Source organism: Pyrgilauda ruficollis, unplaced genomic scaffold (genome assembly GCF_017590135.1).
Source record: "Pyrgilauda ruficollis isolate IOZ18807 unplaced genomic scaffold, ASM1759013v1 scaffold64, whole genome shotgun sequence".
In the NCBI taxonomy this organism is placed as follows: domain Eukaryota; kingdom Metazoa; phylum Chordata; class Aves; order Passeriformes; family Passeridae; genus Pyrgilauda; species Pyrgilauda ruficollis.
This window is the reverse complement of record NW_024528155.1, coordinates 987283-1004463: the sequence shown is the minus strand read 5'-3', so window position 1 is coordinate 1004463 and position 17181 is coordinate 987283. Positions and strand designations below refer to the sequence as shown.

General features: G+C 37.3%; 1 protein-coding gene across 1 annotated transcript in view; it reads right to left on the bottom strand.

Moving 5' to 3' along the window:
* The window catches only part of SRFBP1 (serum response factor binding protein 1), a 66934-nt gene that overhangs the window by 21122 nt on the left and 28631 nt on the right, over window positions 1–17181 (bottom strand). The window contains exon 4 of the mRNA XM_041484173.1: window positions 1516–1587. Within this exon, the coding sequence (XP_041340107.1) occupies window positions 1516–1587 (72 nt within the window). The remainder of the gene's footprint in view (window positions 1–1515; window positions 1588–17181) is intronic.

Below are 17181 nucleotides of genomic sequence, written 5' to 3'. Positions count from 1 at the left end.
TTTCATATCAGTCATGACTATGAATATATAAAAAATAATGGGGTGAAAGTAAGATTAATTAAATTCCTTCAGCATTATTTTCAATAAAATTGCCACCTTAAAAAATAAAGTTTCAACTGTGAACCTACAGACTCCTTTAAAAAATAGCATCAATAATTTCATTTTTGTGCTCCTTCACTTTATGAAATCAGCATAAGCCTGATGAATTTGAAGTCTTGGCAGAAGAATCTCCTATGGTTAAGTGACAAAATGTCACTGAATTTAGCATCCCTCTTCAAGAACGAAATCCCTCTCCAAGTGTCCTCACACATTCAAAATATTCATGTCTGCCCCATTTCTAATATCACAGTAACCACTTTCTGACTGCCTCATCTTCACACTGGAAAATCCTGGTTAAATAAATTTAAAAGAAGAATGCTTTTTAGCTTCATGTCAGTGTATCTGTGACCTTTTCCTTACTCTCTTCTATCATTAAGAGAAGGAAAAGCAGTTAGGATGCTTCTACCCAAACCCTTCTCCAGAAATACCAAATTCCTATGATATTTTCCTATTAACTTGATTTTGCTGACATAAAACATTGAAAAACTTGCTGCACACTATGCTAATAACTCAACTACATCACACAACTGTAATATGCAACAGCAGAGTTACATTACAAACTAATGATGCCATTAAATGAGTAAATGACCCAATTCTACATTAAAACTTAGCCTGTGCACAACAAACATTTCAAGTTTCAGCCTTCCTCAGTGGACCAACCACAGAAATTAAGGATAAAGTGAAAAAACCATAAAACCTAATGCATTGACATTTTTAAACTCAGAATTGCCTTCTCGCATCAAAAATGTAACATGCTCTTTGAAATAGGACTGCTCTCAGCCTCAGCTGCTTATTTCAATGAGTGTCTTCACACTTCCATGTCTTCATTTAATCCCTTACGACATCACTAGTTAGACTGTTAACATTTGATACTGGACCATCAGCAGACTTCAAGAGAAACATTACACTGAAACGAATGAGGCACAGGAGTGTAAGAATTCCACCTTCATTTCAAGCTAATGTTTGTCCTGTTTTGTTTACACATGGAAACTTCTCTCTGCATTTAAAAGTATTGAGAGCCTTTTTCCAACTGTTGCTGAAAGCTTACTTAGATTATTTATACTAATTGAAAATGAATATATGCTAATTGAATTTCTACTATATAATGTATATATACTATATAAACAAAACAAATCTATTTATAAAGACTAAGAAATCACTACTATGCTTCCTGGTATTCTGTTCTAATTACTATGGACTAACCCACCTGACTAATGACAATTCATACCAGATAGCTATTCATTTTCCTGTAGATATATCCCAGAGGACAAACCTCCTCAGAAAAGGAGGATGTACAATGAAGATACAACACAACAAACAGACACATTGTGCCAAATCCATGTTCTTGCACCCACGCATGCACCTTTTCACACTCACAGAAGCAGAGGAAGGAAAACAAAAACCAGCAAGTCTTACCTTTTTGCAGACACTTTCAAAATTAACTTCTGTCCTAAGAGCAAGTCTGGTAACTTCATCTGGTTTTATTTCCTGTAGATGAAAGATAAATTTATTCTTCTTATGATCAGACTATATGAAGTCTTACCTTCCTTATAAACAGTCTAATCATGGCACCTCCCTCATCTCTTAAAGGAAGAAAATCAGCTCATTATATGGCAAATTTTTTAGTGTGTATGTAAACACTACATTTATACTGACTGACCTTTTCAAAACACTACCTTATACTTAATCTGACTGCATATACTAGTGCTGAAGGCAATAGGGGTGTTTCAACAGCTAAGTATGTAGAATGGGTGGTTTCATTCACAGAAATATTTTAATTGTCCATATTGTTGTACTACAAATAAATTTCGGAACGCCTTGAATTCCCGACTTATCTTCTGATGAAGTTACGTCTTATCAACATACATGAATATGTAAGTTAAAGACAATGAAAATGAAGCTGAGATGAAAAAAATACTATGGTTTTTTTTCTAAAGAGATTGACTGAACATGCAGCTTGCATTTGTGGACTTAAGCATTTGCACTGGCAGCTGAAATAGAGGAATGAAAATTCTGGACAGTGGATTTTGTTAAAAGCTGCATATTTTACAAAGCATGCTCCCACAACAGATTTCTTGCTATTTTAAGATACATGCTTTATGTAGGTTGTATTACAAAATGCTCTATTAACCTCACCAAATGAATTAATTGAACATTATTTTCCTCCTAGAACAGTGCAACAAAAAGTCATGTTGCATACCAGTTAGTTTCCCAGATAGCCATTTCAAAAGCAGTCTAACTTCTAACTATTCTTATGCCAGATCCAAATAACGTCACCACATTTTGAAAAGTTAAAATTCTCTACAAAGTAACTTAGTTCTTCTGATAGCTTTCATGTTCAACAACTATATTGTATTTTTAATTTCTTTCTTTCCCTGTTTAAGAATTCTTGAAGCAGTCTGTAAACTTCCTTAGACATAATTTCAGGAAGAACCAAGTAGCTTACCTTCTTATAAAAGGTCATACCTTGCATCTCAAAACCTTATGTGTTTCTTCTTTGTATAGATAAGATACTTTACAGACACTTGCAATTTATGTATTTATTTATTAAGAGTTTCATATGACTTAAAAGTGTAAACAATTATCTACTAACAGGAAAAAAAGTAACAGAACTCAGTTAAATTAACAACAACAACGAAAAAAAATCTCTTTTTGTGAATGTCAGAAGAACTTCCTGACAATAAGATCTAGAACTCTGCAAAATCATCTCCCAAAGGTACTAGTGGAAGCCCAATCACTTAGGGGACAGGATCCACACTGGAAAAACACTGGTGGATGTAGGAAACAATCTTCTACTGGCAGATGAACAATTGGATGACCTAATAGAGATGGAAAAGACCTATGATTCAGTTTTCCATGACTTCCCAAAGCGTTTCACAGATGGTGAAAGTAGGACACGTTGGTTAAGTGACATGCTTACTGTCACATAGGTTAGGAGTTACGAGTGAAGCTCTCTAACCCAATATTTTTTATTAAATCAAGCTGTTGGTTTATGAAAAAAGAACAAAAACACAAAAAAAGATAATTCCTATGATCTTCATCCCAAAGAAAACTGCCTATTTCCTGTCTCCTTAAGATTTAAATGATGCAACAGAGTTCAGGGCAGAGGCAGACAAACTTCAGCGATCCCTCCATGAGAACGTCAGAAGTTTAATTTTGATATGACAATATTGCAGAATTCCCAGGACATTGCAGAATCATGAATAATACTGAAGAATGAATTACACTTTGGAATGTGAAGTCATTAAAGCCACACTGAAATGCCTAGGATACAAAATGAGGCCAAGAACCTTCCATTCAGGCTTAAATCCCCAACTTTATAAATTATCTCCTTCACTTCTCCTAGACTTAAGGCAAACTAAGCATTTTTGACTTATACATTCTTCCACAGAACCTTGGTTTTGTAAATGTAGTCACATTAGTCAAGTTACTGTAGTAAATACATGTTTATTCTGTCTCTATTAATGGTCAGCAACATATAATAAAACAGAAAAAGAAATAGTGCTATTCTTATACAGTTTTCTCAACTTTGAGATGCACGTGACTCACAAGGAAAATCTTAGTACTGAATATCTATTATGGAGCCTTCTTTCCAATTATGCTAAGGGATGTTATAAATGGATGCCCCCTCCAGCATCTTTGAGGCCCATCTTTGAGGCCCCCTCCTGCCCTGACGCTGCAGCCCAGCCCAATGTGTCCAGAGATTCACAGGTGTCTGGCCCAGGTCCATATATGTAGCAGTTGCTTTCTTATTGACATGTTCAACCAGTAGAGAAGCTCAGCTTCTCAGGATGTAGCACTCTCAGGACTCACACGAACTTCAGTAAAGCCAGCCAAGACCTCTCCCTTCTTTTCTCATCAGGACTGAAGTTCACTATCGAGAGCATGCCACCTCCCACCACCTCAAAATGCACAAATGCATGAGGACTTGTGGGTCCCTCAGTAGCAGCACAGCTTATGCTTCTGTCCATCTAATACCCCTTGGCCTGGGCCATAGCTCTTGTGCCCCGCCATGGGCCTCCCACTTGCTGGCTGGCAGCGAGTCACCAGAAGGTAGATGCACACACTCACCTTACAGGCACCAGCAAGGGCCCTCTGGCCACCTGATATCCCTTCCCAGATCACGAACCACAGAAGACAAAATGGTTAGAAGAGGCCATAAAGATCCTCTAGTTCCAATGCCCACCATGGGCAGGGGTACAAGGTTGCTCAGGGCCCCATTCAACCTGGCCTTGAACATTCCCAGGGATGGGGTATCCACAGCTTTGGTAACATGTGCCAGCACCTCACCACCCTGACAAAAAGGAATTTCTTCTTAATATCTAACCCAAATCTATCTCAGTTTAAAGCTATTACCCTATGTCCTATCACTACATGGCCTTGTAAAAAGTCCCACTCCCACACACTGCTACTCAAAATTGAGGTCTGCTACTGAACTGTACATGCCAAAGAGACACACACGTGGGGTCAAAGCCCGTGAGTATTAGACAGTCTGCCTGTCCCGTCAGCAGTAGCACGGGCACACAGGCTGTGACCAGCAGCCCAGTCCAGATGCGCCAAGAGCCTCACTCACCCCAGCATGACTCGCTCCAGTCTCACCCGCAGATGCACATAGGACACACGCTGCCTGTCCTCCCTGACAGTGCATATGCTGTTACTGCCCCTGTGCCTGGAGCTGAGACCCCCACTGCTGACACCACAGGCTTGGGGCACCTACACTCCTGCCCTGACTCCTGCTGCTTGCCCCATACCCTCAGCAGCTGGCACCTAGTCCTTACAGCACTTGCCAGCAGGGGACAAAGAGGTGAAATTACAAACAGGTAAGAAAAGAAAAAAATGTCAAGATGACACTGGGAAGAGGTGGCAAAGGCGTGGCAGCAGCAGGACCAGCCTGACTCAATTTTTGCAACAGTGTGGGGACTGATGCTCCTCCAGTCATTCACTGCTCAGGCAGCTGCTCCAGTGCGCAGTGGAGCAATGTCAGGAGAACTGACTTGTCAGCCAGTTGGATCCTAGCTGCAGATGATCAGGCCTTGGCCTGAGACTAAGATGAATAAACAGGGTGTGAAAAACTACTGGACATAAGAAAGCTGGATGTGACAGAACAATGCAAGAAGCTGCAGAATGGCTGTACAGATCATCAGGGCAGAGTTACACAAAAACCAGACAAGCTCCATGGAAAGGTGGAATACGGGGCAGACTTCAGGGGTGGACATCCTGGAAGGTACTAAGGTAACTGAACTAATAATATTAAATGAAGCCAACACTGCATACAGAGTTACACTGAAACACCAAATCTGTGGAAAAAGTAACTATGGGTGGGCAAAGACTGGCCTAAACTGGGGGAAGTGAGCACTGGGGCACAGGAAGGGGTGGTTGTGGAGCAGGCAATCATCTCTGAACAGAGTACTGGAGGCAGCAAGCTCACCTCAGTACTTACAGAAACTCAGAACAGCAATGTTAGTAGATTTTTTTTTTAATAAACCATAACTGTCTTACACAGAAAGACAAGACTATATTGAAGAGAAGTATGTCAAATGTAAATGGTATGTGAAAATAGGATTTCATACTTAGATTGATTATGGCTGCTTAGATGACACTTTATCCAAGTGATACTGAGTAAGATAGAGGTTCTAACCTAAAAGGCATGGAAATGTAATTTATTAAATAGCCTCTGGAAGACAGCAAAACCAAAAAAACTTACTGTCAAATGAGGCTTCAACACATCTCAGAAATGCAAGATTTTTCATACAAAATGTATTCCCAGCTATGCTGTCTCAGGCAGTTTTAGATTACTCAGAAAAAAAACCCAGGCTGCCAGCGGCCTGTGGAAGCAATTTAAGAGTCCTCAGACTACTAAAAAGACATAATTTCAATTTTATTTTGACTAGTATTTTTTGTTTACCTTTATCATAAAATCCATTACTTCTCATCATTATTTTCTGACATTTTCTTAGCTGTGCAAGTTTTAAGACCTTCCATATGAAAAGATGATTTTCATCATAAAATGCTGAAACTTCTACAAAAAAAAGTAATGGAATAAAGGTATATAGAAATAGAAACAGAACACTCCTACCAAAAGTCATATTTCTGGTGAAATCTCAGGTATAGTTTGCTACCCACTTAATACACTTCCAGCTTTTAAAACATAACCATAATCTTTACTCTTACACCAGTGTTTGAGACTATTTCCTAACAAAGTTTCTTACATTTTTCCAGAGCGTTCAGTCTCATTTTGCTACTTTCTGTCATTTTTGTAGGTTGCTTATAGGGAGAAAGGTATAAGAGAAAAAATTCCAGAACACTTTTTTAGCTTTTCTTTCCCTAAAATTTAATCCTCTATATCTTCCTGTCATAACCAATTTGCTCTGCTAAGTCTTCAGAAGTTCAGTATTTTAATCATTCAGAACAAAAGTAGTCTTAGACTTACGGGTAAGCATTACCATTGTGAAAATATACAAAAATGGGATATCTTCAAAGTAGTGAAATAAATCAGCCATGTCTCATCTGAAAGCTTATCCAGCTTCCAAAAAGAAACTAAATCCATTCTAAGAGGACAAATTTTTTAAGTTACAAAGGCATGCTTTCCAGAAATGCAGTGCTGTAACTGATTATTATCAAACTGATTATGAAGAAAAAGAATACCTTCTTCCCCTAGCAGTTTATAAATCCAAATCCCTTGTCAGTAGCTGTGACCTAAATACATACACAAGAATTTCCATTGTAAGTCACATTAGTGGACCACTACACCAAAGTAAATGGCACTCTGCCTATACAAAAAAATAAATAAATCCCAAACCTCTATCTCCTGAAGTCCCCATTTTACTAGATGTACAACCAAGATGAAAAGGACTACCAGAATAAGAATTTGGTTAAAATTAATAAACAGAATAAAAAAAATTGTTCTGATAAGTAAAATATGACATTGTCTAGTTAAGTGTGGCTTAAACTTATTATTAAGTTTATGAAACAAATCAGGGGTACACTGACTTACCTGCTTTATTATAAAATCCCTATGTAATTTTATCACAGACAGAGCTAAGAATTTTCAACTAGATGCCTAACTTACTGCCAGTGTTTATAAACTATTAGTAAAACACCTCTCAAGCTCTTTTCTGAGTAATTAGATATCCTGAACTTCATCTACCACAGAATAAAAGTTTAAAGATATGCAAGGTTTCTAAGTATATTTTGTATTTGCTCTCATTTTTAAACTACAACTTTTAAAACAGGAATAAAATGGGAGGCAGTATCTTTCTTGGTAATATCTCACAGAAGAAGAGAAGTCTGATCCTAGACAAAGAGTCCTAGCCCTGGAAATTTCATCTTCCATTTGGCTTTAGTTTTTTCCTCAATGGAATCCAGGCAATCCAGGTCACTCTCATCTTTATCCATCACCTGTAAATTACATAAAATCCTTCCAGAGAGGCCTGCTGATTTGTCCCAAATTTCCCCAACTGTACTCTGATGATAGGTAAACTGAGAACACTGTACTTGCTACTTGTTTGCAACTGCACCTTCTACAGTAAAGCATTTTTCACCTGAGAACTTGCTTTTGTTTTAATGATTTTCTGCTTTGCTGACTGTGACAGTTTCCAGTAAAAATTTATCCTCCCAGCTGAATGACAACGTGAGAATGCCCAAGTGGTGCAATTGCTCAGTTTATTTTACTTGGTGCGAAGAAACAGATTGGATAATCATTAAGATGTTGCATTCACTGCATTTCTAAAGCAAGCCTCCTTTTGCAGCAGACACATCTGTGGATGTGAAAGCATTACATATTTACCAGGAGTTTCCTGCTGAGAAGGACTGAAGTTTTCAATCCACAGATGAGAATCCCAGTGGGGGCCAGTCTCTTGAGTGGTAGATTGATTTGACAGGAAGTCCAGGATGGTGCTGTAAGGGCCATCTCTGTCATAGGTCTGAAGCTGACTGATGTCCAGAAAATTATGAAGACTGCCAAGTCACTTGTTAAGAATACTGTAATACTTCATGAATCTATACCTATGCATCTCCATGCTAAAAACTTTCCTGTCAGTTTTTTTTTTTTTTAATTGTCATTGGGAAAAAGCCTGCACTCACCTATCCTGAAAGAGTCAGCTGACTTGCTGGCCCATGCAGCTGAAATAGGGACTTGCTCTTGGAGCTCTTGGGTGAACCACACTTGGGGCTAAGGGCAGAGGATGTGCTGGCAAACATCAGCACTTCAGCTGCCCTCTGTTACCACAATCCATTCATACCACATAGGGAAGGGCTTTGCTGTGCCTACTAAGACACAATGCTGAATTTAAATAAAATACCATTAAACCCATTTTTTTTAATACTCAAAAAAGACAAACATCTACAAAGTTCTTAGGAAAATAAATGAAAGACAAGTTATATCTAACTTACGCTAAGGTTAAAGATCTCTCTGCCTCATTCAGTTTGACTGGCCATACTTCCTGGCAAGACAACATTTAGGATTTTCAATGTTTGTGCACATTTATGCCAGAGCCTACACCTTTCAGATAGAAAAAATAAAGGAATCTAGTTTTGGGAGCTATATTCAGTATTTCTTTGGTGACTCACTGGCATAAATTCTTGCTTTTCAAATTACAGAAGGACACAAAATCTAAGTGGTGCTATCATGTGAATCTTCTTAAAAAACACAGGGCTCTACTGTGTAGTAAGAAACCATAAAATATAGTAACTAAGCACTGTGGGGTGCATGTGTTTGGGAAGACCTTTTTATCTAATGCAATGTAATACAGTGACAAAGTAAAGACTGTGTGTTGAGGCATATGTGCAGTCAAAATTAATATAAACAAAACAAATCAGCATATTACTACTTAAATTAAATGTACTCTTTATTCTAAGAAAATCAGATGCCACATTATAATGTGGGGCAGGAATGTCTTTCCGACTAACAATACTCTGCGTGTTGTGGAAGTGTCTTTTCATTATCAAAGACATATATGCACTAACAGATTTCAAAGAGGAATCTATTAGTACTTGAATAAATACTATTTCAGAAGTCTGCACATATTCAGAAGCAATATATTCTTTTAATAAATAACTTCAAGGACTTAGCCTTTGCTAACCTTACAGTCAATGCAGCAAGTCTGATAAATGTCTGGAAATATATGTATGTAGAAATGTAGCTTTCCATTAAAGTCAAGTTTTACACACCTGTGTCATAAGGACAGACAACTACAGCAGAGCAAAAGCACAGCAACAAAAAATATTCAATGGACTTTTAAAAAAATTATTTGTTTCACCAGTATAGCCAACACAGCTTTTGCCAGTGACCTGACTGGATGACTTGGATCTGTATCACCATATCCTGAAAAAGAGAGGTTTTATCCAGTAGAAATGAATACATTTTCCCTCTAATGGGAGAGACAGGTTAAGTGAATTATAATTTAAATACACTCCCCTGGATCACTTGGGTTTAAGATTATTATGATGTTCAAAAGTAATTATAGAGTTTTAAATTAATAATTTATCAAAAATCTGTATTACAAAGAGAAAGAAAAGTATAAGAATTAACGGTTCTACAGTTTCTAATTTTCCTGATGTATGCACCAGAGACATTTAATGTATTTTTAATGACTTTGCATATTTTATCTACAGCCTAAAATTTTCAAATTGAATTTATGTTGCTTTACCTGGTCTTTGATCTTAATATAAGACACCTCAAAATAAAAAAGTAATCTTTCTTGAAATCATTAATTTTCAGCCTTGTTGGGTTAATAACAACTTGGACAGAAATACTACAAAACAGATTAAGAAAAAAAAAGGTAATATTTAATCATATTTAAAAATAACAAAACCAAAGGTGTCACTAGAGGAAATTACCAGAATACAACTTCCCAAAAAAATCAGAAGCTTAGGAATCACCTCACTTTAGATGAACAAAGAACAAGTGATTTTGATGCAAATTAACTGTACCTAACCATTCCAAAAAAAAAAAAAAAAAAAAAAAACCAAAAAAAAAAAAACCAAAAAACCTCCAAAATCACAGTTAATCATTGGGAATTTAAGAATGTACTTCAAGGGGAACTTGTCTAGCAATTGTTCTTTTTGTAAACTACAGTGGTGTCAGGTTTTTGCTGGCACGAGTTTTAAACATTACTAAATGTCTACAGTATTGCTGTCTCAGTTTAGATCCAAGTGAAATTCAGTGTTAACCTGTGAATTTTCATCTAATAAGTTTCCCAATACAAAATGTTATAGTTTTCTGGGTTTCTTGTTTTCTGGAAAATTAAAGTTACAAAAATACCCATCTAATCAATCGACTCCATATTCTTATAAACACAGTTTTGCACAAATGGTTAACTTCCTCAAGCAAAACACCCTCATTCTTCTATGCTGCATAACCTCTTCTAAAAGCAGAACAAGCAGCTGAGGGAAAGACTACTTATTCACACTTTAATAACAAAACAAGATGAATAAAACAACTCCCAAAAAGAACACTTAACATGGTTAATTGTTTGAGCTCTTGTAAAATACCCAAACTTTATTTGGCAAGTATAGGCCACTCTTTTCTGCCACGTTTATAAACTAATTTAATATTTCAAGAGGTATGCAAGTCAAATGCCAGCAATTACATCAGTCTACTGAGATGAACACTGTGAACTTGGCATTTTATTCTGTCAATTAGATTAAACGAATTGTTTCATTTTGGAGGTTCACATCTGATTCAGTAGTCACAATCACAGAGCAGTCACTGTTTTCACCACAGCAGACAGAGAGCAATTAGCCAGTCTGCAATCTTGTGACAATTTCAGAAGTAGAAGGTATTATGAAAGTAATCTACAAGCATATAAAATGACAAAAAAGAGAAGACAAGCTTAGAAGCACAGCAAGCATGATGCCAAAAATTATCATTATTCGAATATTCCTTTTTCTTCAAACATCCCTTAGTTCTGAATGTCAGTGTTCCCTTGCACTGTAATGCAATCTGCAATTTCACTGTACTGACACACTTTGTTCCACAGCGCTTTCCTAATATTGAAATAACAACCACATGCGACTCGAGGGTTAACATATTTCCACGCAGCCCTGCGCTGGCTGAAGTGCCGGGGGTTTTGAGTTACTATCCGCGGCATTCGGCGCGGCTGCCAGCAGCGGCCGCAGCGAGCGCCAGAAGGCAGCGCCGCCTGCCCGAGGCGCGGGCACGCCTGGCGCGGCGCCCCGCTCCGCCCCTCCGCCCGGCAGCGCAGAGCCAGCCAGGCGCCACCGAGGCAGCCAGCGAAAGGCCGTGCTGGATGCTCACAGCATTCCCAAACAACAAGATAGTGACTGACAAATGGGTGCGATCCGCGTAATAACCCCCCACCCGCTAGGTTCGGGTTTGAAATAAGAGACGGAAACAGAAACAAATAGTGGGGACAGAAGAACCCGGAGAGATGCAGCGTGAAGCAGAAGCACGTGAATACACAGACCCCATATGCACAACCTCTTTGTCTGCTTCCACAGGGCATAAGAGTTCAAAGATTAGACACCACGCAGGAAAAAAGAACTTCTTGTTTTAATTTCTTTTCCCAGTAAGCACTGTCTCCAGGAAAATTACTCCTCCTCCAGTCCTTTCTTCAAGCTCCATGGAGGAAAAAATGAGTTAGTTTTTGCCCTTTCCTAGAGATCTTGAAACTTCAGCAAGAGAAACCCGTCACCTGATTTGCCCAGGATAAGGAGTAAAGGCGGAAAGAAGAAATTGAAACAAAACACACAAACAAAGGTTTTGCTTTTAATACATGCAGATTTTCAAATAGGTTGTTAAAACCACCTCAGAAAAATACCGGTACACAAGATGTATGCAGGACAAATACGTGAACTGTGTAAAACTCCAGCATCAGTAGTTCACCTTACATCCTGGAGAATCCTCTTTCAACTTTGTTACACCATACAGATGCTGTGACACGTATGATCAATCTTGACATTCTTCTTTATACTTTTACTAGTTTATTTGGTTGTTTTTTACATACACAAAGACGATTTATGCAGTATACAGTAAAACAATTTTAATAGGAACAGACTGTCTTCTGTCTGAAGACAAGGAAGGGCAATCTAGCATTTTCACAGATATATATGGTAACTATGATATCCACCTCCTAGTAGTATCAGCAAAAGCCAATTTATTTCAATCCAGTAAAAATTAAGAAATGTAATTCTCAACACCACCACAAGTACTGCTTAGCATTTATTACCATTGAATTTCTTCAGTCATTTAGCTGCCCAGTTGATCAGTTCTGCAGTGTTTTAAGTATTAGTATCTTCACTACCCCAAAATTCTGGAATCATCAAGCTCTGTCATTCATTCACTTTTTCTGAATCATTTCCAGCACTGAACTTCACCAAACTCCACTGCTAGCTTTCCAACACTACAAAAGCCAAGCATTTATTCTTCTCTTTCGCTTACTATGTTTAACTCTATGACTAAAAGAAGAAAATTCATATTCATGACCAGCTTTAAAAAAAGAAAAACCGAACTAAAACCACATAAAACCACTAGAGGCTTTGGTGAAAGCTGGACAATGGCTTTTTTTAATAACATAAAACAATATTAAGACTAAATCAACAATATGTACTATGTATTTACTCCTTCAAAGACCTCTGACTGATTTGCAAGGCACGACTTTCATCTCCTAAAGGCACCATTATTCTACCTCTATGTGTTCACTAAATCGTCACCTAAACAAAAGCCAATACAACTGTCCAGCACTGGAGTCATATTTACATTATCATTACGTTCCCAAACAGATGTCTTTTTTTTTATTTTTTTTTTTTTAAGCAGGAGGTAGCCATGGGGGAAATAAGATTTTACACACAAAAGCGTCAGTTGGAACAAAGAGTCATAGCAGCTGCAGCCACCATACTGAACTAATTGATTTCCAAGTGACTATAAAGATACTTACAATTATCTCCAATTTCTTCCCCCCTCCCACCACAAATCCTTCAAAAGATCTAATTTCTACAGAAAATTTCTTCAGAAGAAAGAGGACAAAAAGAACAGATGATTAAGGATATTTAGACAGTTTAGTATTTATCCACCATACTAAGAAGAATATTATTGCAGATATTATTCTTTGCTTCTCCAGAATAAATTTAGTACAAAGACCAGCTAGTATACAGCAAGAAGTTAATTAGAATTCTCTCAGAGATCTCACAATGACTACAATACCTCAGCATAGGATGATCAAAATACAAAGCAAAAGTATGCAGTACTTACAGAAATATTCTTTTTCTTTTTCAGGGTCTCATGAATTACAGAGATGTTTAAGAAAAGGCCCAAATTGGTTCAGTAAATGCATCCTGGGATGATGAAAGACATCAAAAGTACAAAAAAAGTATCTATTTTGAATACACAAATATTTTCAAAATGAGTGCAGAAACAAGCTGACACTTCTGCCATTATTTTGATTAATAGTAAGTGGTTTGTTTTGCTGTCACTGGTCAATTTTCACATAAAGGCACATGAGTTGCATTCTTTTTTTAATATTATTGCAAAGGTTGCCTCTTTATTAAAATAAAACAATGAAAATACACAAAATTCAGCGAAGAGACGAAGTCTCATCTGCAAGCCCTATTTTTTTAGAAAGTGAAAATGGCTTATTCTGCTTCCTTACAAAAAATGAGATAGTAAAATTCTTATGCAAGACTTGATAGAAAAAGCTTCATCTGCAAGCCATATTTTTAAGTCAGTTGACAACCTGCACTTAGAACATACTTTAATATTTTCCTTAAGATGTCTCATATCCAGCAAAAAGCTGCCCTTGTGATCTGTTTTGACTTTGTAACTAGGAATCTAATGCATAAGAAAAGAACCACGATAGCTGCTTCTATTTAAGTATCTTGTCAACAATAAAGGTTTCAAAATGAAGCTGATATTTTTACTGACTTTTATTTTTAAAACATGCAGCCCATTTTTTATGTAATCCAAGACAGTATCTCAGTATATTAAAAAACCCAAAGAACTTCTGCTATCATAATGTAATAAAACAGTAAGAATGGCTGTCAGCTATTTTCTTCTTTCAAATTAAAACTAAATAGTACAAGATCCCACACTAATTATTCTTTCTGTCTTTTGTACAATTTTAAGTATTCTTTTATGCTTGCTATCTAGAAAAAAAAAAAAAAAAAAAGAAAAAAAAGAAAGTATCATATTCTACAGTATTCTCATGTTGAGATTGCTCATTCAACATATTTTGACCCTGCATGAGAAGCAACCAAGCTTAGGAAAACAGTTAAGAATATTAAGTATGGAGTTTCTCATTTCAGCATAAATATGAAAGGAAGCAATGTACCAGTGAAAAGAGTATGAAATGCTATGATGATTAATAACAGAACTCAGCCAGTGATTATATCAACCTGCCTTCTCACTATTTTGAGAATCAAAAAAGGCTGTAAGTAGGAATATTCAAATAAAGTGGATATATTGAGGAGACATGTAGGCTCCTGATGAGTTGTTCCTTCCTCATTCTTATTCATCAATTAAAAAAACCCATTAAATAGCTCACCTTTTTCCATATCTCCACACTGAGCTGTGGACTTTTATTTTCCTTTAGCCTTCTGATGCAGTGTACCTACAGAATCCATTCCTACAGAACTTCACATTCCTCACTAATTGAAAATTTATCAGAATTTTGTATTTACTAACATCATCTTTGCACACCATCAGCTCAGTGTCTTCTACACGCCTCACAGGCTGTCTGGTCTTGCTTCTACCTTTGGTGGACGTCCTGTTTGTGTTTGGGCACTGTTTATCCACACCACCTTCTTCTCTTATGTTAGGTGGTCTTTACATTGTGTTCCATACTTGGGAGAGCTTTTACTTCAACCTTAACATAATTTTAGATACCCACTGAATTAATATTCAGGTTTTTTAACAAAAATAATACTCCCTAGTAAGGCATACATTCTCCAGAACAGCCATGAACTGCCACTGGCAAAGTAGAATGTGCTGTTGAGAGCACAAGCAGCAAACTTTTGTGTTTCCTAATAGCGCCTAACTCCTCACACGTCTATGCCTGACCAACGCACATATGGATATATCTGCCACTCAAAGTCCCACACTTCCTGCATATCTCTGTAGAAGAATGCATCACTGCATGGATAGAAAGTCAGACACCTGCACCAAAGGAAGGATCTTGACTGCTCTGCTGAAGGAGGACTGAGTAACTAAGTTCTACCCCTTCTTCCTTCCCTGAAATTGTCTACAAGTGGCATTTGGCCCACACCACTGCAGATGCTGAACGACCCCTGCCTCTGCCTTTTGTTGAGAAGCATCAAGGACTGTTCCTAGGCTGACTACACTGAAGTTTAAGCAATTCCCATTACTCTTACAAAAACTTTTAAAGGGTAAAGACTCTACAGTATTGGGATGAATCTTTGCTCTATTTTAAAAGAAAATATGCAAGACTGTTGGAAACACATGCCAGGAGAAAGAAAAAGCAAAGAAGTGCATTTGTTTCCACTCCGACTTAAGACAATTTTACGGTGAGATGTTAACTGAAAGCCAGGTTACAGAAGATGAAATCATTAACTGTTGTGGTGCACTAGTTTATTTAGTTGTTCTTTTGCACTGGGTGATTGGGAATTTGCACAGAGTAGTTTTTATATTGCACTGTATAGATTATGTTGTATCACGTGGTTTGTTATCCCTTTCCCCCATCACATGGTCTTTCCTTCACCTACCCCAGTACCCCCTGGTGGTCTCTCCCCTGGGTTACCCCTCTCCTTGCTACTCCTCACTGGTATCCCATTGGCTGTGGACATCTTCTTCTGTCCCCATCCCCAGGGTATAAAAGTTCCCTGGTACCAGGGAATGCCCTCTTTCTCCCATGGGTTTGTCCACCTGGTGTGTCTCTTGGAATAAAGAGATCTTGGAATAAAGAGAGAACGTTTCCCGTGTGGAGAAGAGCAGTTCTCTGTCTGTTCTCTTCATGAAATATCGTGTGAGCAGGGGTTTATAGCTAGCTGGAGTGGACCCCAACTGCCCAGTGGAAAACTTCAATTAACCAAGAAAAAACACACTACTGCTAGAAGAAAATGACAAAGATTTACAAAAAAGACTGGTATTTTAGGATGTAAAAGGCCATACTAGAAGAAAGACCTACCAAGCTCCTTAAGCTGACCTACTACAAAAATCATCAGTTACCCAGCCCTCAACCTTACACTATGCTGCACCTATTACTTTCTGGAAATTGGTGTTATTCCAAGGACAATGAGTGTGAAAACATCCTTCAAACTGAGGTTATACTTTTATAAAATAATTTGGCTTTCACAACCATAGTAATGGAGTTCATGTTTAAGTCTACTTCTGTTAACATCTTGCTAGAATATAAAACTAAGAACATAATGTAAAGCATTATTTTTTCCTGTATCTTTTGTACTAAATTCATTATTCTGTGATAAATACTGTTGTTTAAGTGTACGAAAAACCCTCATTGTATTAACGAACCTGTTTCTTCAGTGATAATTTTCAGGATAGACAATGTATCTTTCCAAGACATTTGAAAATGGCTGAAACAAACTGCTGCTCATTCCTGACAAAAGCATTTTTCCTTCAAGCACTGCAACTTGTCTTTTGTCCATATTCTCTTAATGGGCATCCCCCAAACATGACAAGATTTTTGTTTCAAGATAAAGGCCAAAGTACTCCTAGACACCCACCTGGTAAAGAAATAACAATTATATTAAGATCTTTTTTCAGTCAAGATATTCCAACAGCTCAAGGTAAGCTACACACTGCCTAGTGATTTCTTAGCAATCTGTTATTTTTGTGTCAAGAAACTTTCAAAAAAGAATAGGTTCTTAAATATGGAAAGTAGTACTCTACAATGCATAATTAATCCCATTTGATAGTATCATCAAGCCTGATAAACAAGTAAAGAAATATCAGTAAGTATACACAATTTTGTATTTCACAGAAGTCTAGAAAGGATCTTACCATTCTTTTCCCCCATTCTTTGTGAATTCTGGAATAAATACTTATACAGTTTTGGAAAAATGAAAACTGAAGAACTCAAAAACCAGTGTATTATTCCAATAGCTTTGAGAACTCCTGCAACCAATTAACCCAGTTCCTGCATTCACGTAGCT